The 23,988-nt window shown below is 33.5% G+C and overlaps 2 protein-coding genes across 3 annotated transcripts; both read right to left on the bottom strand.

Moving 5' to 3' along the window:
* Nucleotides 1-6,954: 6,954 nt before the first annotated feature.
* UBP8 (ubiquitin-specific protease 8) lies at nucleotides 6,955-17,167 on the bottom strand. Its single transcript, XM_007015542.3, has 13 exons — nucleotides 16,856-17,167; nucleotides 16,164-16,415; nucleotides 14,850-14,991; nucleotides 14,127-14,186; nucleotides 13,954-14,049; nucleotides 12,495-12,845; nucleotides 12,228-12,368; nucleotides 11,940-12,110; nucleotides 11,120-11,377; nucleotides 10,870-11,018; nucleotides 9,284-9,841; nucleotides 8,385-8,658; nucleotides 6,955-7,517 (listed from the first exon to the last, which is right to left on the bottom strand). The coding sequence occupies exons 1-13, from the start codon at nucleotides 16,966-16,968 to the stop codon at nucleotides 7,404-7,406; spliced, it is 2,679 nt and encodes an 892-aa protein (XP_007015604.3). The 5' UTR covers nucleotides 16,969-17,167; the 3' UTR covers nucleotides 6,955-7,403.
* A 2,174-nt stretch (nucleotides 17,168-19,341) lies between these two features.
* LOC18590162 (ubiquitin carboxyl-terminal hydrolase) lies at nucleotides 19,342-23,404 on the bottom strand. Of its 2 annotated transcripts, none has more exons than XM_088810417.1 (4): nucleotides 23,268-23,404; nucleotides 22,072-22,346; nucleotides 20,482-20,726; nucleotides 19,342-19,867 (listed from the first exon to the last, which is right to left on the bottom strand). In XM_088810417.1, the coding sequence occupies exons 2-4, from the start codon at nucleotides 22,310-22,312 to the stop codon at nucleotides 19,517-19,519; spliced, it is 837 nt and encodes a 278-aa protein (XP_088666543.1). In that variant the 5' UTR covers nucleotides 22,313-22,346; nucleotides 23,268-23,404; the 3' UTR covers nucleotides 19,342-19,516. The 2 variants fall into 2 exon arrangements, with proteins under 2 accessions (XP_088666543.1, XP_007015600.3); XM_007015538.3 differs by having other exon boundaries at nucleotides 19,342-19,891; nucleotides 23,268-23,394.
* Nucleotides 23,405-23,988: the final 584 nt, after the last annotated feature.

The following is a 23,988-nucleotide window of genomic DNA, read 5'->3' as shown; positions in this document are numbered from 1 at the left end:
TGTTTTTTTTCACCGAATTTGATGGCTCAAAAATCATGCAGAAAGATTTACAGTGATACACGACACACACACAACCTTGGGATACACAAAAACAACTTTTGCAATGCTTCCGGTTGGCCAAATCAGCCATACAAATATTCTTCAAGGGACTACTGTCTGCAGATATATGCATGCTTGCTCTTCCTCCATTTCTTTCACTAAAAGACTTATGATCAGCTTCAGCAGCCTTTGAGTTAAAACCCCTTGAGTTTTGCTTAATTTTTGTCACCCCTTTTCTTTCAAGTTCAAGCTTCAAATTTGGTACAAACTTTTAATTTTTGTTAATATATGAAAAATATTTGTATTCACATACACACACACACGTACGTGTATATGTAGTAACCTTGTCTCTCCTTAACGAATAAGTAATTATTTTAGGTTTGAGTCTTATTGGATAGTCATTTCGTTGCCACTGGTAGTGTAAACATTTCTTGTATTTGCTAGAGAGGAATTTTAGATTCTATTATCCCAAAAAAAAAAGAAAGGATAAAATACCATCCAAATATCAATTTTAATTTTATGACAAGGAATCTCTTCAAAATAAGCTCCAAATATTTGCATCATATGAGTCTATTGCTTGTGCCAAATTAGCCCTTTTACCAAATAGAAATGGAACAGTGAGAAAGGAATATAGCCTATAGCTTTCAAAGTCAAGATGAGGAATTGTTAGCAGCCAACGAACGTAAGTAGTAATAAAACCCTAGACGTTACGTCAACGACGCTACTAGTGGCCGCTAGGATTGGTGCAGATTTACTTAAACGTCAATCACTCTCTCATTAGAAAAAGAAAAATGACAACACCTTAATATTCAACTTAATCGATGCTTAACTGAGCCATTAATGTTTTATAATCTTTTCACTTTCATAGTCCCTACTCGTAACTTGTATTTCTCTCTCAAGCAAACTCTTTGCACTCTCTCCTTTTGTTTTTAACAAGCAGAGCACATATCAAGCAGTGAAAACCTTAGATGCTTGTGTCACGCTGAGGTCATGAAAACCCTAGCATCAACCAATAAAAACAAACTGTGATAATACAGAACAAACCACCATTGGCAATAGTTGATTCCCTTGAAGAAAAAAGTTTTAAGGAAAAAAAGAAAAAGGAAGCTTGAAAAGTGGGGTCCCTTTGTATGGTGCAATCCCCACTATAGCACAGTACACTTTACTTGATGCCCCCCAAATGGCCAAATCGAACCATGATACAGTGGGACTGTGAATTCATCAAACGTGCATGGCATGTGTCCATATATATATATATGATATAGCATGACTTCTCTGCGCTTGTACAGAAATTTGTAGTTTGCCCAGAAGAAAAATAAAAAGGAAAAAAGGAAGGCCTGGAGAAAGAGAAAGATTAAGAAGGGGTAATCGGGTGTAAATGAAACCGGGGTTTGTCTGTTGGGATATGGGCTAATAGTACAGAATCTGTAATGTCAAATCATGTAATTGGTATTTTGGAAGTATATGTTGGTTTTCTTTCTTTTATATAATACTATTATTATTACTTTATGGGCTCTTTTTATGTAAAAGAAAAGTCTGGATTGGACTGTCATGTCACAAATAATGAGAGCTAATATATAGGCTAGCTATGATCTGTTTCTCTCTCTCTCTGGGGGTAGGATTAGAAACAGTAAACAGCTGCCGTCTCTGCAGAAACAACAGATGGAGGCAGCAGCAGCAACAACAGCAACAGCAGAGAGAGAGAGAGGTGGTCAGTCAGTAGTGACATAACCTTTTCTCGTTGCCAACATCAAGGCTGGCAGATACCTTTAGATTTCCCACTTCATGCGTTCTTGATTTCTGATATGATAACCCCCGCCCTTTTTTAACCCCACACTTTACTCTCCCTGCGGTCCCTCTCTGTCTTCCTCGCATTATCACCATTCACCATGCAACTCATTCCCTCTCTCTTCCGACGCTTTCTTTTTCTCTTCGGTCAATATCTACATAATTATTACCTATTCTTTCTAATTTCTTAATTAAAAAATATGGGCTACACTACTTGGTACCACCATTCTAACGGGCACCCTCTGTTTGCTCCTTGGACACAGCCCGTTCATGGTAAAAAATTTCATACCACTTCACTTAACATCATTTTTTTTTTACTTTTTTTTTTCAAAATGACACTATTTAATTAAAATTTACATTCAAACATTTAACACATTAATTAATATATAATTCTCTTACTTAAAAAATAAAATTCAAATTTCTCTTCTTTTAATTATAAAAAAAATACTATTCAGTTAAAACTTATAATGAATTAAAAGTATTTTATATTCAATCTTTAAAAAAATGATTCAATTTATGAGACATAAAAAAATTATTTCTTATTGTATAACTCAAAATTATATATACTTAAAAAGATATGCAAACTTATTATCAATATTTTACTTATATAAATTATTACCTTTTATTGTTAATAAAATGATCATAAATTAGGAAAGTATCTTCTTCGACAATTGGAAACATTAATTTAAGCTTAAGATTTTATCTTTAAAACGCTATAAATAATAAAACTATGATTCTCCAAGTTCAATGCATGCGCAAGCTATACAATTCAAGCAAGAATAGGAGCTCTCCTATTTTATCTTTATCCTAGAAGGATATGAGATTATATTCTATTTTCAAGTTTTAATTTGATAAAATATTTATAATTAAGATTTTATTTGATTAATTTATTAACATCTGTAAATGATTTTCTTTTGTATTATGAACTATTTAATTACGCAATGAAGAATAATAATTTTCATCTCGTAAATCTCGTTCAACTTGTTTTAATATTCAAATCCAAGACCTCCAAAATGAATGCTAAGTTCTAATCTTTGGGCACCATTAATTAAACTATTTTCAAAATTAACTGGAAAAACGAAAGAAAAAATACGTATATACATTCGATCGATAGTTGTATACACATGAAGCTTTCATCTTGAAGTGTTGGATTGGATCTGATTTGTTTTTGAGGTTTTTACTTATCTGGTGAACACTGCTATGGACCACTTGGAAGCTCCAATGTGTTGTACTTGTTTGACAGATATGCATGTCTATTAGAACAAATATCTTGGTATTACAATATAGCTGGAATGATTGGGATGGCTTATCAACCTAGGTTTTTTAATATTGATAATGACTAGTTCATATATGAATTACAGTTCATGAATAAATCTAATATATTAAACAATATAAGAATGTATAAAATCAAATAGGAAGAGTAATAGGGCCTGCTCTAATTAAACAGCTTAATTACTTTCTTTTTTTTTTCCTTTATAAAAAAACCTTTGCATAAAATGCTTCATTATCATCATCACTAGCTAGCGTTGTATTACTTGGTTTTACTTGTGGAATTTGGGAAATACAGACATACAATCTCGTTGGACAGCACTTGTCACAGGGGACTTTCTAAAAGGATGTATATGATCTTTTTTGCCTAATTAAGAAAGCAAAGGGAAAAGGGAAAAAAAAAAAAAACAAACATAGTTTAAGTCCTAAATCCCCTCACTCTTACCAGTGTGGCTTATAAGTTCTGGCTTGCTGTTAAGGTTGTTTATCATGTCGGCATAGAGGGAAAGGAAACTTGACTTTGTGTAGGGTTATAGGGTTTAGAGGCACTGCTTTGTTTTTATACGCAACGCTCACAAGAATTGTACAAAGACTTACGTTTAACCGGATTAATTAATGTCATCAGAAGTCTTTTAATTTGTCACTCTCCTAAAAGATTTTAATGACACGATGATTATGATTTTTAATAAAATATCTCAAGCCTTTTTTAAGAAAAGAATTAATCCTAAATAGCCCCTTCTCCAAAAAAAAAAAATATGTTTGTCATTAATATTTCTTCAATGTGGTAAATTTGATTATGTAACCAGTATTAATCCAACCTTTAAAAAAAATGTATTAATCCAAATTTTGATTGAATATAAAAATCAATCTTGCAAACAAGTCGGGATGGGTTAGGTTTTGTTTTGTCTCAATTTTGTGGCTAATAAGACCCTTGAAATTGGGCTTTATGACATGCATGTACGTATGTATGTATGATTGTCTTTTTCTGATATATAAGGTTTGAGATGAAAGCAAGAGTGAGATGTTTAATCAAATTTAAACTCAAGCTTGTGTTGTTTAAGCCATAATACTCATATGTGGGCATGAAAGAGATGCTAAATCCAGCTACTTCCGTTTTACCATTAAGAGAAGATCTCATATTCTCATCGGAAACTTTAAAAATATAAATAATATTGATATTATATATACATATATATATATATATATTCTTAAATATGTGACATATTTTTGGCTGAGGGAGACTCCATAATACTCTATTGGGGCATGAAAGAGATGTCACAATGGTGTAGTCTTTGTAATGCTTTCTTCAATTATGTCAATTGAAAATTGCTTTTCCAGTTCAAGATCAAGGAAAATAAAAGAAAAAGAAAAAAGAAATTTCGTATGGTGGCTGCTTGTTCGTCTTATTATCTCGAAAGCGATGCCAAAATCCAAAACCAAATGTCACCAACTTAATTAAATGATGACTCCTTGGATTTTGTTTCGATCTGATCTAATTTTCCCGCAGGACAATGTTAAAATTGGACCACTCCAATGTAGCTGCTATTTATGTAACACATGTAGACTCGTCATCACATGAAAACAACAACTCTAACTCATAATAATTAAGGGTACCATTCATTTTCATTATATTATACATCCATTGCTTTTTAAAATTATTTTGAATAGTCATAACTAAGTTTTGGGGATTTAAAAATAATAACTCATTTAATTCTTAGAATTAAAAAGGATTAGCACATACAGGGTCATCAACTATGTAAGAAGCTAATAAACATTATTTCTTCCAAAGAATGTCTAATGATATATAGTGGTGCAAGAGGAGACTGTTCTTTTCCAATTCTATTTATTTATTTATTTATTTATTTTTCTTTTTCTGTTAAAAGAAAAGAGATTTAAAAATTATTTTGTGGTCCTAAGTATAGTCCGGTGTCAGTGTCCTCCAAAATAATAAATAAAGCTTCCGTGTACAATCTCACTTGTATAAATTGTCTACCACATAATCTGTCCTCCTTAATTTGTAGCTTTCACTTTCACTTGTTTTCATCACCTTGCTTCTCACGTAAAGCATACAAACATATATTTATACATAATTAAAGCTTAGTTGATTTATTTCGAGATAAGGCTTCCAAGAAAATTTTGTTACTTGATAGCTTACCAAGATAGTCATGAAATTGATTCATCGTCGTAAATTATTCTATTTTGCAATCAGAATAATTTAATTTAAAATTTTGAATTTAAATATAAATTTTAATTAACATACGATATCTTGATTCATATCTAAATTATAGATTACTATTATTTATTCTATATTGAAAATTAATAATATCAATTAATATTCGATTTTTTGTCTGGTAAAAAAAATAGATATTATCTATCTATTCTGATTAGATAGATTAGACTTTGATAGTTGGAAAAAGGTGGAGATTTGTCTATAATTTTGGAAGCAAACAATTTTTCATAGAACAAGTTGAAGGACATTTTTGGTCCTCATATAATTATATGAAATTGACTGATGATTTGGATTTGCCTATATATGATAATCAATGGAAATGAGAAGCAATGCTTGTGTTTCCTTTCTTTTGGAGTCCTCTGAATCAATCATTCTTAGTAATGTGATGCATATACTATCAGATCATCATTGTTCCATGCATACAAATTTACCAGCCTTAGCATATCCATGAAAAGTGTTTGTATAGTGATTTCCTAACAAACAGAAATTGAGTTATCAAGAGTAGCAAATCAATCAAAGCAAAAGAAAGAACTGCCTGCCTTTCTAATTTCTTGGGTTTCAGGAAAATGCTTGTCAATTTGAGACCATGATATCTTTGGCTTTCTTCCAGAACCTAAAAGTAAATACGACACAGAGAAATCTGAGGCTATTCTCTGGCAATTGAAACATGTATTTACTACAATGAAAGTTTACTTGATTCAATCAATGAGTATCCAATGTCCAAAGGGGTTAAAGAAAAGAAAACAAGAATTAGTAGCTGGCTAGTTTGAAATTAAAGAATCAATTCTCAGTGGAACCAGTCCAAGCACATGCAGTTCTTTTATCCATAGCGTCCTGTAACATGGGTTTTTGGTGGGATTCGACAACATGTAACATGGGCTTGCAAAGTGAACACAATTCTCAACACCGAGAATACCCAAGCATTCCTCAACAGGACAACTTTCACGTGATTATGTAGAACATTTTTCTTTAAATTGAATTTAACCTTCTTGTTCACATGTCAATTGTCTCAAATTGAAGTTCTCTCCCTTTTGCACCCCCACACAGAGGATCATACCGCAAATTTTCAATTTCAATCTTTTGTTCTTTTTTCTAATTTTGTGTTCTCTTTAATTCAAAGCTAACAAATAAACTGACCATACCAAAAGCAATAATTATAATCATGTAGAGATTAAAGGTTGGAATTTTTCGATGAAAAACTCAATTGTGCTCAAGAAATCAGAACCACAGGCAACTGAGGCAAATGTGAACCAAGGGAGAGTGGTCCTGGAGTTAACTGGGCTCAGGGTACAATGGTACTACAATTATCAAGAGAGTCAAGTCACATCTTACACAAAAAGGGAAAGAGGGGAAAAGTGGTCCACCATTACTAATAAAACTCAGTGAGAAAACAGATATCTTCCATCTGACCCTGGTATATATAAAAATATCTCCTGTCATTTAACCTTTTTTTAACCTGAGAATTTACTTGATTCTCTTCAAATGACATCAAATCTCCAGTCATCCCCTAAGTAAATCCTGAATTTAAGTATGAACGCAGACATGCAGCAGTAACTTGGGTTCTACACTCACATTCTTTAAGAGAAAGCAATGGCAACAATTTACGAAACATTGCATAGATAATGGCATGTTGAAAATGGTAACTCGTGAATTAGCTATCAATGAATTAATTCAGTGTTCAATCATCAGTTGTACAATAACATTAACAAAAAGTACACCTTCACAGTGGTTAAAAGCAACAACCTTTGGTAAAACTTTCAATATGTGAAAAAAGAAAAAGCTAGACACTTCCTTTCACAAATGGATATAAGTATAAAAAAAAAAAAAAAAATCCCCTTCAGTCTCTCTCACCTCTTGAATTGCTACTATGTTACAGCCATCACTGGCATCTACTCTACGTTTTAATCTCCCTTCCTCTGCAATGCTAGACACTATCGACTTAGACTAAACAATGCCAAAGATGAAAGAATGCTACTCTTCTGAGATTGGTAATTGTAAGGCAGCAAAATTTTGATATTTTCACTAACAAATAATACCTAGCTTAGAATGGTTTTGGCAAGTGATGACCCAGATGTTTTTATTCTACAACTCTTCTGTAGAAGAGAAGATAAGCAGCAGATGTCTTTATCTTCTCCAGGCCGATGGGATAAACATGGCTATCATCAAACTCGTACCACCGACCACCACCATGCTACATCAGAGAAACAAAAATTAGAGTATTCCAGCAGTACCAACACACAATCAAGTACACATGCAATCATTTTTCACAAAATCTTAGAATTGAAAGGGGGAAAATTTTATATTTCATGCTAAACAAATTAATCAGTTGCCTTCCAAAAAATAAAAAATAATCAGTATCCCCCATTGTAATCTATTGGCACTGATCTATGTATATCCTCTTCTGAAACGAGCCTGCATTATGAGACCTAGTTCAAAAAGGATTTTGGACACCTTTTTTGGGGGGTCGGGAGAGGGTTTGGTACTTGAGAAGTGTGGAAAAGAGCATTTGAAGTTGAAAGTAGCTGACTGCTTGAAAAGGATTTGTAACAAAGTCCTCCAACATGTGCAGAACAGAGAAGTAAATAACAAGATTTAAATTAGCTAGCTCAAATGCTAAAATTTGTTTAATCATCCAACTAAAATCTTGCATACTCTCAGGTCTTACGGTCACAAACTGAGAAGGTTCTATGCCTGTGGTCTAGATCCAGATCCTTGCATTCTTTCAAAAGGTTCATGTACCCTGACCAATGTTCCAACAATGGGACTGATCACCACAGATATCAATTCACTGAGACAGGTTTGATGTTTACGGCAACATAAGGATGTATGAGTTTGTTTGTATGTGTTGTTCTTTCCACTTGAGCAAACCCACAGCATAAAATACCACATGCACCACATGCTACATACACATGAAGGTAATATGCTATCCTTGTACTCTTGTTAGCTCAATCATGATTAATATGAAATAAGATTTTCTTTAATAAAAAATCACGAACAGGCTCCCCAAATTCATATTTTTTATGGAAACTATAAATAAGATTTTTAGGTCTTCACTTACATGGACAAATGCAGTATAATGGCCACCTCCCATGCTTCCATAGTGATTGCTGACAGCATAAAGCATGTAACGATTAGATAACTCACCATTCCTATAAGCAATATAATTTGACAGATCAAGATCATCAATGGGGAAGTCAACAAATGTCTCCAGCTTGTTTTTCAAGAATCGACTATATGAGAATCTTTTTAAATGAATAACCAGAATCTCCGGCAGTCTCCAAAGATCCAACTTTTTACTGGCTTGACGGTGCTCTTTGCACCCTGGACAGTACCTAAAATTACATTGATTAAGACCAGGCATTAGAAAGACAATGTCAAGAAGCAACATATCCACAAGAAAAGTTGATGGTTGATGAGGAGGGCTATTGATGGAGATTAATAGCCAATTTTTCTTATATACATGCATACATTCATATATAAAATAGGCCAATGTTTCAAGTACTCATATAAACAACTTATTAGAGGATGTATGGAGGGATTTTAATGGCAATTCTGCAAAGAAATACAGGGACTTAAAGCCAAAGCATCAGAAGTTAGCAGGCCTCAGAAAAGTCAAATTAGCTTTAAAAAACATAAGAAAATAGAGTATGAGCAGATATTATTCAATCTAAAATCGAAAGAAGCTATTGATGAATATTATATTAATGGATAAGCTATTAGTTCATAAAAGGGGCACTGCAGCTTCCAATAGTCAAGACCTGCATGCAAGGTTTTCTATCAGAAGGCAAAGCAGAAACAAGAAAACATTGCGAAGGTTAAAAATAATCAGCAAAACAGAATTCAACTTACTGGCTGATAGACGTTAATCCTCCCAAATAAGTAACACAAAAATTATAGCTTTTTAAGATGCAAAACATTTCTTATGCAAAGTTAAAGAGCAAAAATGTAGACACTGACCACATGTCTTCTGGTCCAAGGGGCTCCTCCATCAAGAATGCTTGAAGACACTTATACAGAGAAACAGATTCCTGAGGTCTCTTTGTGAAAAAGCAAGACTTAAAAATCTGCGGTAAAGAGCTAAGCAGCTGTGTATCATACTCTTTAACATATTTTTCTGGCCAGGAAGCTAGCACATGTAACCTCCCAGACACTCCTGCAGCTGGTACTGTTTCACCCATAATTATCTGGGATTCCTTGACTATTCCTTTTTCATCAGTTAAGTAAAACTGTAATTCACACTCTGAGGGTGAGACAACCCCATTTGCATCAGGGTGCTTTTCAAACCCATTTGAAACAGGAGATGATCCATGCTCTTTCTGAGAAATGTCTTCAACTGCAGTGCTCTCAGAGGTATCACAATCATCTAAGACTTCTTCAGCCCGTATCTGAAATGGATTTAGTAATTTCAGATACAGACCATGGATGTCAGATCCATTGACAACATTAGAAAGCCTTGCTACAAGAGGAATTCCAAATGTCTTCCAACTTGAGGTCAGTTTCCCATGGATGTACTGCCTGAAAGTAGAAAATATAATAAAGTTTAGGTTATAAGAGATACCAACCAAAACTAACTGGTATTTTCAAAACAAACTCAAAGTATTCATTGTGCAGATGTATGTGGTAGACTTTTTAAAGTCAAAAGAAAACAAGCAGTAGGATTTTAAGTAAAATTTATCTTGCCAATCATAGTGGATCATCAACAAGTACAGAAAAAAAAAAGTAACAAGAAGAAGAAACAGGAAAAAAGGTACAACCCACATGAGTGTTTTATGTCTTTTGGAGGTAACAGACCAAACAACTAGATTACCTATAACACTCAACATATTAAATTTTTTTAATAATCAAGTGAATCTACCATCTTTTTTTCCCAACTGATGTTGAGAGGTAAACTAGAATTGACAAAAAAAACCTATCATCATTTCCTACTATTAAGATCAAGCATGAATGGTGTTCAACCTTAGTTGTCATACCTATAAGACCCATAAAGCCATCCCAAAAAGTGTTCCCTTATGAAGCAAGCAGCAAGGTTTAGCTTGCATGAAAAAAATCATATTCTATCAAATCTACAACAAAAGATTGGTCAATGAGTTTGCAAAGCTGTTAAACTAGATAACACAACAAGGAGATGCAACAAAATCCCAAATGAACATGCAAAGATGCAATTATGGGATAACTTGACAGGCATCTATTTTGCCTCAAACATCTTCCTACATAAATATAAAATATGTATCAGTCACAGCAAAATTTGGTAGTCACATGTAATCCACATTACTTAATTTTCAATTTAAACAACCTCAGAACATTTTTTTTAACAAGAAGTAAAACAAGACATACGCCATGCATGCATCCAAGCATTTGACTCATTGGTGGGTGTATGATCTCACTGCTTAAAGAGCAGAGTTCAGATCCCCCTTCCCCGAAGTCCAAAAAAACAAAGACATACACCGTGCACACATGAAAATAAAATGTAAATCATGAACAAGAAAGTGGGAGAGATGCTGAGAGCTGAAAGCATTGTCAAGCTAGGAATTAAACAAACTTACTCCTCCATCTGCTGATGCATAAATACAACTGAAGGAGCTTTGACCATGTCTTTATTTAACTGATAAGCAACCAGTCTGTCATCATCTCGAATCAAGGATAAAGAATCAGCAGGCTCTTCGAGAAAACGTATAATCCGGTTGTTATATATCTGCATATAAATTAATGGTTACAGGCTTAGATAAATATGTATAAGCATAACAACAACATTACAATCAAACAGATTCAGATGTTGTAAACAATGCAATATACCTCTGCCACCAGAAGGGTCTCATTGGCACCCAAAGAACATGCAACACTTAGAGCCTGGATAAGGTCTTCAAATCTCCCACTCTTTGGGACAGTAATCGTAAATGGAGATGGTTGAGAAGTTCCATCAGTACTGATGACAGTTACAGTCATTGTTCGCAATGTTGTTGATGGTAGAGGTAGTGACAGGTACATGAATGGATCAAATGTTATAGAGACCTTTTTGCATTCTGGACAAACTAATGTTGATTTAAATTGACCCTGCAATGAAATATAATCATGACAAGAATTATGTGGAATAATAAACTATTCAACAAATACAAGCAAAAACCACCTACTTTTATACTGAAACACAAAGTGTTATTTAAAATAGTATACACATTAAATCCAGCTTGCCTGAGGTATTTCACAATATTCTGGATTCTGGAATAAGTCTTATTTTTTATTCCATAAACTAAACAAAATCAACCATGCAATAATAGAACAATTGATTCATCTATAAGCCACAATTATATCATTCTACAAGAACAACATAAAAACAAATGTACATACTTAATTTTCCAAGATGTATGCTATCATGATCTCCCTATTAACCCCCCCTCCCCCCCCTCCTCTAAAAGAGAAGAAATTGGATGCTATCTACTCCTTGTAGTTATCAAGTTGTTTTATGCCATTTCCAACTTAAAATCTTGCAATTTTTTTTTCTCAGAATCAATAGCTTTAGGAGTTCAAAAGGATGAAAGTTAAATAACTAACTAGTCAAATAAAATTTTCACCATGAGTACTCAGAACCAAATAGAACAAGAGGAAAAATAGGAATTACCTGGCACACATCAACAATGATAGAATCATTACGAGCCAGGTGGTTTTGCCAATATTCATTAGCTACTTCTTCATCTTGTCGACCCTCACCATCCCTCACTTCAACATAAGGCTTGCTTTTCACACGATTTAGATCCTCATGAAGTCCATCCAACAAAAAAGCAAGAAGTTCCTAAGATATAACACACATCAAATTAATAAACAAAAACATGGAATATGTATCACATTACAATCACCCACCTGAGGAAAAAAAAAGTCAAGTATTGAGAGAAAGAGAATGTTCACTGACTTGAGAATCATGCTGATTGAAGCCACTAAATTGCGGAGCAAAACGAGCAAGCTTTGCCTTAAATGTTCTTGGTGCCACAGGAGTTGCTCCAGGGGCCCATAACTTCCTCAATAGATCCCCGAAAGCTGAAGCAATCTCACCCTGAAAAAAGTGCATGCTTCAAAGGGTGCATACAACTAAGAACAGTTTGGACTTCTCACTATACTGGAAAATTTATTAAATATAATGAAACATGAAAGCAGAGGGATTAAAAGAAATAGAATATACATTCATGCCCAAAGGATTGTCATGATTTATTTCTCTACAATAATCTCCAAGAAAATAGTCAATCATCTTTGGTGTATGAGCCAAGCACTGAATGGCACTGTTCATGAAACAAGTGTTTCCGAGATTTTGTAATCCAGTCAATCCCAAAGAACCAGCTTCTCCAGATCTTCCACAGAATGTTGAAGCATTAGTACCAAATGAAGTGGAATTTGCAGTGCCAATGCAACCATTTATCATGACTGAAGCACCAGAAGAGCAATTTGCAGGATGTTGTCCTGACATTTCATCTTTTTTTCCTTCTCTACCTTTCATGGAATCTGACAACCCATAGACTTGCAACTCCAGGAGAATCTACAGATAAACAGAAGTAACAAAACATTACTGGCATGCATCAAAATTACAACTAATGATTTGCAAGACAAGTGATTTATATGATATTCCAATTAAAGACCAACAAGAAAGCAGCTAGAGAGCAGTATATTAACATGAAGGGGGAAAATCATGTGCCCCTTGCTTTGAGATCGATTCACACTTTTGCCATGCAGTGGTCCAAAATCACAGTTGGCATCATCTTAACATTCATTCTCTTATCCTACCAAATATACAAATGCTTTTATGGTATAAAAAAATGACTCACAGTAAAAGGACCTCAGGTATATAAAAATTCCCCTCATGAGGTTACATATATTGATTTAGAATGCAACTGAAATCTACCTTTTTGGGGCTCAAAATTTAATGTGAAATAATTTCTAGAAATTTTAGCATAATTAAGTAATCAAATAAATAATCATGTCAATCAAAGAAAAGATAATAGTATATGGTAGGAATAGTTGAAATATAACAAGTGGCCCAAATTGTACCATAAAGAAAAAATTGATCAAATGGGAAAAGGAAACAGAACATTGTGAAGCTAGAATATCTCTTATAAGCATAAAGAAACATTAAACTCTCCTAAAGGAAACTCAAATGTCAAGACCTTGTCTCAAAATTAAAAATAATCTCATGTAGTTTTAATTTTCTGAATAAAGGATTCTTACAATATTCCTTTTTCAATATGCCCCATATGATGGAAACCAGGTAGTTTAGCTGAACATTGGAGTGTAAATCAAATGATGGAAGGCAATATTTGTGAATTGGTTCTATTAGCACTAATCAGTAGAAATTATATGGGAAGTATATTTCCTAAAAATATTATACTGAACAGTAATTATAGGTAAAACAGGATGGAAGTGTTTTTACTCAAAGATTCTAAATACTTGAATGGTTATTTTAGGCAAGTACAAGCAATTTCTAAAAAGTTGAACTTCTTATATAGACGCAAGACATGCACACAAGCACAATAGTAAAGGAAGTGGTTTTTACAAACCTACGTGTGAGGGAGATTGCACAGCATCAAACAAATGAATCAATAAAAAATAATATCTCATTTTAAAAAAATAAATAAAAATCTACCTCTTACCTCCTGATCTGACTGGCGTTGACAATCTTTGAGAAATCTATTTCTGTCATTCACAAAATATAGAGTTGTCTGCCCAGAAAAGTCCCAAATGCGTAACTGTGCAATCAAGAAACTTAGATGGCCATCCATTTCAACAGAAAAAAAAAATCCTCCCTAATGATTTGAAAAAGTACCTGCTCAGAATCTACGCTAAAGATTTTGCAGGCTCTTCTAAAAAGTTCCACTGCATTGTCCTGTAAAGAGTGAAACATAATGTAAGAACATAACCAAGGGGATCCAATAATATGAAGGAGGGCTAATGATTCAGAAATGAACAAGCTTGAGAAATCAAACTGGATACAAAATTAATGAGAAATGGATCTTGTGATTACAACAGAGAAAACTACAAACTAAGCAATGATTATAGTATTGCGTTAATGGTAAGAACATCTGAAATCCCAAGATGCAAGCAAAATCTTATGAATCAATAAATTATATTTATACAGAGTTGATTCATCTGTCAATCATGAAGTTTCATACTGTGTCGTTTCAAAATACAACACATGCACTCAAATCAGGAATCACTTAGTCCAGTTAATTAAAAGATCATTAAAATAGGACTGGTTCAATGGAACTAATTATTTTGAAACTATGCCTTTATAACAAACATGGAACAAATATGCCAAGCCCCTATCCTGAGTGAAAATTGAACATACACCTTTTGTATTATGCCATGATGCTCTATTTCCCTTTTACAATTAACAGATTGATCATTTGAAAGTTGAATATAAAAATTAAAAACAGGTCAGAATGTGAGAATGTCTAGGCTTCTATACATTATAAAAACTATCGCTAGCCTAGTGTGATACATCTTCACAGACCAAAAGTAGAACAATTGGCTACTTAAATGAACTTACCTTTTTACTAATTTTGACTCCCAATGAATTTGTTTCCCGTGGAACAGAAAGCCTTAGCTGCAAGGGATAGACATCTGCCATGTCATCTTCAGCAGCTGAAAAGCTTTTTCCACCTTTTGCTGCAACTTTTGCATCACTATGCCTGCATGGAACAGCACAAAGTAGGAGTTGAGAGATACTACTAAGCTCTTCTTAGTTTCTAAGGCCACATAGAATTGATTTATCAAACACTAGAACAGATTTCCAAGAATCACATTTAGTAAATCAAACAAACTTTGGTTTTCATTCTAAAATTCATACAATTAAGTGGCAAATACCAGATGTATAAAAAGCAAGTGAATATGGAAGAAGAAGCCATGCAAATATCCCTGAACCCAAAGGAACCAAAAAAAAAAGAAAACCAGAAGGACATGATGCATTAAAGCTGATTGCAAATTGTCAATATCTTCTGATCATTAAGTAAAGATTTTCAGAATGAAATTGACTTCACATTTAATGTGGATAGATTAAAAAGATCACTCTTTCTAAAGGAGGTCTTGCTCTTCTAATACTGACAAGTATAATTTGATATAGATGATGTAGCAACCTTGGAATCTAAAAGATTGAGAATGTGTGCTAAAAGTTTCCAGCATAGAATAATTGCAGTCTTGTCATAAAAATTTCAGCATAGTGGTAGGCCCCCTAATTCAGTTGGACTATAGATGATATAAAATTTCATAAAGCAGATCTTAAGCTAAATTCATTTTAAAATGTCATGGCACCACATAGTTTACACAAAGAAGGAACTGTAATGAAATATATCAGGGTGTTCTGCAAGAATTTCAAAGTAGGATAATCTCACATGTCAAGAATTGTTGGCCTAGTTTTACATTAACTTAGTCTGCTGTTGTTTGAAGGAGCAATGGAGGCGTCACAACCATATCAGATAGGAACCAGATAGTTCATATAACATAGAAAATATAATTACACAGATATTAAGATCTTTCAAAAGGTAAAGACTTGGACCAAAACCTTTAGTATAGTAAAACTATATCATTCTTCCCCCCATGACTTCTCTAATCCAAACAATTGGAGAGAAATCAAACTTTACTTTAATTCACTCGTCTCATGCAAATTCCATTCTTTCCTCTTCTCTCCTATCAATCCAATTAATATCCATTGCCTGAAGACTCAAACACAATTCAACCCCATTAGGAAATCAAAAGGAATTCAAGCCACAGTGGATACTAGAACCACCTATTCAAACTATTTAACATCAAGAGGAAAACAGTGTCTGATCAGATTATGCTAAAAACCAATCTTAAAAACACTCACCATTTCAGAGCCTGCAACCACATTTCTCCCGGAACCAAAGCATAGTCCCGTCCCGAAACACCAACCTCACCATTTTCACCATTGTGCAAAGAATCCTCCTCCTTCCTTAGATTGAAAGCAAGATCCGAGTTGAATATGTTGTTGATTAACTTCATGGGACCCGCATACGACGTCCCTGGTGTTGCTGTATACAAAATCCCCCTCTTCACGTCAGATTCACCTGAAGTTGAATCCTGTGCATCCTTCCACCACCTTAAAAGAAAAACCAAAACGATAAAAATAAACTCTTCACCAATGTAGACATCATCGAATCACAAGAAATCAAAATTTTAGAAAACAAAACACTAAAAAATTTAGAAATTCGATTTCTTACTTCAAAACCCAGTTTTTAAAAAATCCAAACAATGCTACATATTTTAACAGAAACCCAATTGAACCAAAGCTAAATAAACATTGAAAAAAATGTTCTTTTCGGTTACTAAGAAAGTTACCCTTAAAAGAACAGCATAAAAAATGAATATTTATTAAGATTCCGAATCACATTACGGATAGCGACTGCTCCATTCAACTCCAAACTTTTTTTTTAAACAAAAGTGATTTGATAAATTTTAAAAGTTAAGTTTTTCAAGATTTGGTAAAATGTTGAATTAGGAAAGGGCAAAAAAACAAAGAAATTGGCAAAGGAAATTGACCTGAAGGGAACAAAGTAAACTCGCTGGTCGCTGTTGTTGTTGTCGTTGATGATGTTGTCTGAGTCGACTCGGCCAGTTGAATCGGAGGAATCCACGGAAGGGAGACCCACCATCCTCGGAAGAGAAACAAAAAACAAGAGAGAGAGAAAGAAAGTGAAAGAGAGAGCTTAAAAATGAAGAGAGAGAATGGTGCTCATCATTCTTGCTTTTCTCTAAAAATTTGAGAGAAGAGAGAGAAATGAATGCCGGATTTGCAACAGAGAAACAAACAACTGAAGTTTTTTGTTTTCTTTTCTTTTCTTTTTTTTCTGGTGAGGAGGATTCAAGGAGGGAAAATTAATACAACAAAATATATTATTATATATTATTATATGAAAATAAAGTTACGGGACAAAAGTAGAGGCAAATGTTATGGGAAGAAAAGCAATGCTGGAAATAGAAAAGGTGACATGTCTTTTTATTATTATTATTTTTAGGTAATGAAAAAGGTCACAATATTTTATTTTTTATTTTTTAATTTTTTTAATTTTTTTCCATAAAAAGGTTTGGTTTTCATAAGAGAAATAGTTGCAACTTGCTGCAACTTGAGCTTCATGCTATTATAAAAACTTTACAATATCTTTACCACTTAAACCAAAAAACAATTTTAAATGATTTTTAAGAATATTTTTTATTATAAAATTAAAGATAAACTAGTATAATTGAATTCTCATTTTCTACTATAAATTTATGAAGAAAAAAAGATCTATTGTTTTATTTTTTTTTTTTTACAATAATATGTTGTTGATACTATATGGTTTAGATTAATATTTTTCTATGTATCTTTTATGCTTGGTTTCATCCTCTTTTGGACTGCCAGTACCATGTGAGGAAACCAAGGCATAAATCTCAACCCAAAAAACAAACAAAAAAAAAAATGGTTTTTCTTTATTTTTCTATGCACTGTCCTTTTTATGGTGAGATGGCTCTATGCACTAATTGATTCACCTTAAAGATGTGGATATGCCACTTTCTTTTTTGAAACAAAATATGTATAATGTTAAAGGAACTTTGAATAAATCCTTATGTCAAATGATTGATTATTTGGATTAAGTAGATCAAAGGAAAATTAGTGGTTGACTTCTTCTACTAATTTTCCATTTTAATTCATTTTGGATACAAGTAAAATATATGAAAATCAATGTCTATGAGAAAAAAGACAGAAAAAACAAAATCTTCAAATTTAGTTTCTTTTCCTCCAAATGCCTTTAACTTGAAATGGCACTTTGACCAAAAGAAAAAGCTCAAAAATAATGAAAAAAAAAAACCTCAAAATGATATCCATTCAGTTACTTTTCTATGATCATGCCTTTTACTTCAATCTCTCTCTTTTTCTTTTTCTTTTTCTTCTTCTTTTTATTTTAAATGAATATAATAAATTTACTTGCAACAAAACTTGATGTACTATTACTAGGGCAGTAAAATTAGCAGCTTGAGGACTGAGTTTGATATGGTGTTTTGTTTGCACAAAATTGGGGTATGATGTGAGAACCCCACCACCACTTCAATGACTAAGTATATATCTGTACCTTTGTTTCCCCTTTTTGTTAATGCACTCTACTTTGGTAACAACATTTGTGTAGTTCTGTCCAAGTCATGATGCTCTTCCCTTTCTTGCTTGTTGAATGTTTTGTAATCTCAAATTGCTTAACTGGAGGGAGTTACATAATTATGCTTTTGGTTTAAAAGTTTTCAAATTGAAAGAGGAACATGACTTGCAGTGGTTTGGTTTCTATGTTTTTACCCTTAGGGGTTAAGTTATGATTATCAATGACATGGTTTTCATCTTGAGGTGTTTAATGGAATAATTACATTTCCAAATACACAATAATTCAGAAAAGAGACAAAAACAGTGGAAAGAGAAACAAGGAAAACAATGTGAGATGGAAGTGGAAGCCAAGCAAAGCAAGTGAGGAATGGCACATGGCACGTGCATTTGGAGGCATGAATCAATTATATAATCAAACTTAGATTCAACATGAAAATTGTCTTGGCTTGATCTCTAACTTTTTGACTAACTATATTAAACCTCCATTTTCCAAACCAAAAAAGAGGAGGAGGCCACACGTAAAGGTAAAGGTGGAGTGAGACCAGCTTCTGTTACTGAGAAAACAAGACATGGCGAAATTTGAGGAAAAACAAAACACAAGGAAAGAGCAAATGCATTAGCATTCCATTTAAAATTGAATAAAAATGTTTTGGCATCGTGTCTAGAATCAAATTCAGCTATTACAAACACAATCTAAGTCACAAACAAAACAGGGTTAGATCTCTCTCTCTCTCTCAAGCTACTCCTACAATATCATTGAAGAAGGGATTAGGCAACTAATTGCCAAATTGTCAGCTTTTATCAATATGTACGCTACCGTTTAAGAATGAAGAGAATAGCGATCCATTATTCTCAAAACTTTCAAAACTACAATATTAATGAAATTAAATAACAGAAATGAGCTATGAAAAATAAATAGATTTTTCCAGATATGGATCTTAACAAGTAAGAATCAAGCAAACGGATGCAGCAAATAAAACATAAACTACAAGATAGCATGCCAAGCATTCGCGGGCTAACTATCAAAACTCTACCTGGAGGATGTAGCTAAGTAAAGTTAATCTAAGCAAAATTTAGTAATAACGTGATCCGGTATCATACACACGGCCCCCAGGGTATGAACCTCTTGGTTCAAAACCATGATCCCTGGCACCCCCAAGAAATCGAGCCCTCTCTCTGTAGGAGTCAAAATTATCAGAGTTATAGCCTCGACGTGCATCTCCAGCAGCAGCTGAACCTGCAACGCCAGTGTATGGATGAGGATTACCGATTGGCATGGTATCAGCTGGACCCATGCTGCTACGAGGATAATGGTCAATCACTGCCTGCTGATATTGTTGTTGGCGTGCAAGAGATTCCTTCCTCAGGAACTCATCTCTATGACTAGCGTGCCGTGTTCGAAGTGCTGCTAGCTGTTCCTGATACTGAGTATTGATTGTATTTATTTTCTGAAATTTAAAACAAAAATATTACCACTATCCAAGTCTATAACAAGGTTGTCCAAGGGATATCAAGGAAGAGGAAAGAAGGGCATGAGAACAAAATGCAGATGCCAGTTTGCTTCCTTAAATACTTATGCTTCTGTGAGAAGGCATATTTACTTCAGATAAGTTGCCTTGCCAGTTTAGATTCAGAGCAAACCCATGAAGCCAGAGCATGGTTGCTGAAGAACCCTTCTTAGATTCATGCTATTATATTAAGCCAATCTTTAGACAAAGGTGGCAACTATAAATGACTAGTTTGTACATAAAAACTATTGTGCCTGAGTAACAGCAAGTACAAACCATAAAGTTTCATATTCTAATATCTGTAACCGCCCAATCAAAGGAGAAAGTACTGACTCTAAAACATCACGATGCAACATTTTTTTTGGATAAAACTTTTGCTTTTAGAACTCTACTTATGTTTCCTTAGGAAAAACCAGGCAAACATTTTATGAAAGAGTTTCCTTGTCGGCAGTTATTGGTTTTGCAAATAACTCAAAGATACAGAAGCAGATAATATTGAGAATGTGAAGCAAAATGAGCTAAATACTAACCTCCCTATGTCTAGCATTTTCTGCATCCTCAGCATCATTCTGTTCTCTAGCAAGTTTCGTTATGTCATCAAGGAATTTCTTCTCAAGACCTTCCAAAGTTTTTGACAAAAGATTTTGTTCATAGCCAACTTCCATATCTTCGTCATGGGGTCGAGATCTGGGATCAGCATTTTGTTTTTCTAAAGATAGTTTGGGATCTGGCCTCTGGCCCTGGAAATAAGTTCTTGACCCATCAGTGCCTTGTCCTATGTCACATTAAACAGCTCCACTAAGAACAGTGGTCCAATACAACTTTTATATGTAAAGTTAAAAGGTTATTTTCAAGCATGAAAAAAAAAGACATCAACATGTAGAAAAAAAAATGATAAAAAGTCATGGTTAATTGTTAAGTCATAATTAATTGTTACCATTACAATGAAGCCATCTCGCAGAAGCCCTAGTATCTAATGAAGCAAAGGCATTCAGTCTCGTGCCCATTTTTCCACTTCCTTAAGAATATATATCTAAAGATCTAGGATACGAGTACTAGAATGACCCCAATCAATCACAGTACTCGTTCAGAAAACTAGGACTAAAAAAAAGGGTTTCAAGAAATTCAATTATCTCCCAAACTGAAGTAGAGAACTCTCTAGCTTTATTTTCCAATATCTGTTCTCTCTCACTTAGATGTTTATTAAAAAGTATATAGAGGGCTATGCTTTAGGAGGAGAACCACGCAGTATAAGTAACAGAAACAAATATTAGAAGGACAACTCACCATGAGAAGCCAGTCAATGACTCTGAAATAGCAAATACCTACACTCCAAAAGGTCACATAACCTGGTCCTGGCTCTAAAAGCACACACTAGGCATCAGGTTTCCCATTCTGTGATACTTGTACAAAATTGTCCTAGAATTTTGCAGGACAAGAAAGACCCTTTTTGAAAATAACATGTACTAAACCAGAAAGTAAATGACTGAAAGGAACAATACAAACATTTATCTATTTAGACATGAACGTTTTAACATCTTAAGGAATAAATTATCTTTCAATTTAATAAGTATGCTCTACACCTCTTTTTCTCAAGAAGAACATGAGGCAAATACCATAACATTTCATAATATCTATAGTTAACAGGCCATTTTGCATTCGATTACATATATCTCAACCCACCAGAAGTATGCAGCACAATTCTAAACCTATGCAAAATAAAACAACAATAACAACAAGAAAAAGAAAAAATTGGCACCAGTTTCTGAATATAACCAGGAGTAACCTCTTAGTTTTGGAGTAAAAACAAAAGCATAAGATATTCTGGACGTATTTTAATTATTAATTGAGTTTAGAAAGCATCCTTAGCAAGATGTTCAAGCAAATAAGCCAAAGAGGTGCACATTTTATAACCCACATCCAATATTTGGTTAAACAACTGGGATGTCCTTGTTTATAAGTTACCTCAATGATGGGCTCTCCATATCTTTTATGTCTTCCTTTTACAAGATAAACAACAAACAGATAACGAGATTAACTAGAATATACAACAATAATAAAACTCCTACTTGAGACAAACACATGTAGAGAGAGGAAGAGTGTCCAAAAAACAATCTTGCCTTCATTAAACACTTTCGCCGCCATTGGATTTGACACTTTTGATCCATCTCTTTCCCACCTCCACTGCCCATCTGATTTGGGAGTTCCATATGGCTGATCCCTCTCAGGAGTGAATGCTTCTAGCTGTCCTTGAAAATGACCAGACTTGTGCTCCATCCTCTGTGCAGGCATATGCTGCATCTGAGCAGAGACATAAGCATTGGCACCACCAGAGTCGGCATATTGTCCATGCCGTCTCATCACTGTTACATAGAAATCAGCTTCAATGTAGAACCTAACAAGCAAGACAGCAACCACAATCAAAATCTCATGTCTCATAAGTTAACAAGAAATGGACACAAGTAATTCAACCATAAAACAATACTAAGTTGTTGCATAAGGAGGGGCTAAATTTTAATGCAAATTAGTAGTTAGGGTTCCCTATCCATATATTTAATAATAAGCAAGGCCCTTTTTTCCATTATAATCCAACTATCCTAAAGATTGAAACTTCACACTGAAATCTACCAGCATCCTTTACAAATATTAAGTTTCTTGCAACCAAGAAATCCCTACTAGTCACATGCAACTTCCATTAGCTTTTGAAACAATAAAAAATTCAAAAACTCTCCTGTAAGTATTTATGAAAAGTTAAATATATAGTAACCCTAATCCAAAAACACGTGCTACTCCCAAGCTGAACTTGGACCTAACCCTAATCAACTACTGAGCTAACGGCTTTTCACCGGTAAACTTATTTCCTCATGAAGTTAACATCTACTAAGACAGTCAAAAGGAGGTTAGAAAAAGAAAACTTCATGCCATGCAGTTAAAATTTTTTTTTTTAAAAAAAAAGCTCAACTCTGAAAAAGATAACAAGTCAAATCAGGATGAACATAGAATTCCAATTGGTTAATCCAATAATTTAACAAAATAAAACCCTTCTCCACACGTTTTCACTTGAATTATACACAGAGGGTTTCCTTTTTTTTTTTTTTTTTTGCAGGGCAAGTAAACTAAGAGGCATTTGAACAAAGAGTTGATGCGCATATATTCAATCCCTAGGGGGAAAAAATCACCAGAAATTCAACTAGATACCTTACTCATCAACGTAATAAAATCCCACGCAATTTCTTTTATATAAGCAAAAAAAAAAAAAGGATTACATTTAGAGCCAAGGAAAGGAATTATAATTAAGAAATAAAAAAGATCTTACCTTTGATTTTTGATTTGCTCTTTACTAATTTTTCTTCTTTGTTGTTTCGTTTTGAACAGGGGCGTAAGGCGGAAGGCCAGCTCTCCGGGGACACTTTTCCAGACTTTAAAGCCAGGACAATGTAGCGATTGACATGGGTCGGTTTTCTTTTATGGGCCGGGTTGAAAAATATGGGCCTAAATCAGGCACTGATCTTCACAAACTTGTTATGGCCCCAAGCTATCAATCTCGATCATCATGCGGATACTAAAAGCATCCACTTTTCGTCCCAAAGATAATAACAATGTTATAACCTTCTTAAAACTTCATAAAAAGTAGACATGAAAATGTGTAGGGTATTAGTTATTTTTAAAATATTTATTTAAAATTATTTAATTATTAAAATATTTAAATTCTATTAAAATTTATATAAAATTACAAAATATTATCCAAAATCAAATTTTCATCGTATAACATTATTCATTAATTATCCGAATCCATTAAATACTCGTTTAAATTGATAAATTTGGCAAAGATTTGAAGTGTTTTCCATCCACTTATGAATTTAATCCTTCCTAATAATAAAATTTTACATATTAAGTTTACACCATAATTCAATTAATATAAATTAATATTATATTTACTAATTTAAAAAAAAATAGGTTAGTTGAGGTGATAAAGTTTGTCTTTTAAGGTAAGAAGAATGAAGGTTCAAATTTCAAAAAAATTCAAATTTTTTTAA

Source organism: Theobroma cacao, chromosome 9 (genome assembly GCF_053813885.1).
Source record: "Theobroma cacao isolate CCN51 chromosome 9, ASM5381388v1, whole genome shotgun sequence".
Lineage (NCBI taxonomy): Eukaryota > Viridiplantae > Streptophyta > Magnoliopsida > Malvales > Malvaceae > Theobroma > Theobroma cacao.
Note: the sequence above shows the minus strand (reverse complement) of the source record. Positions and strands in the feature narration are given on the sequence as shown.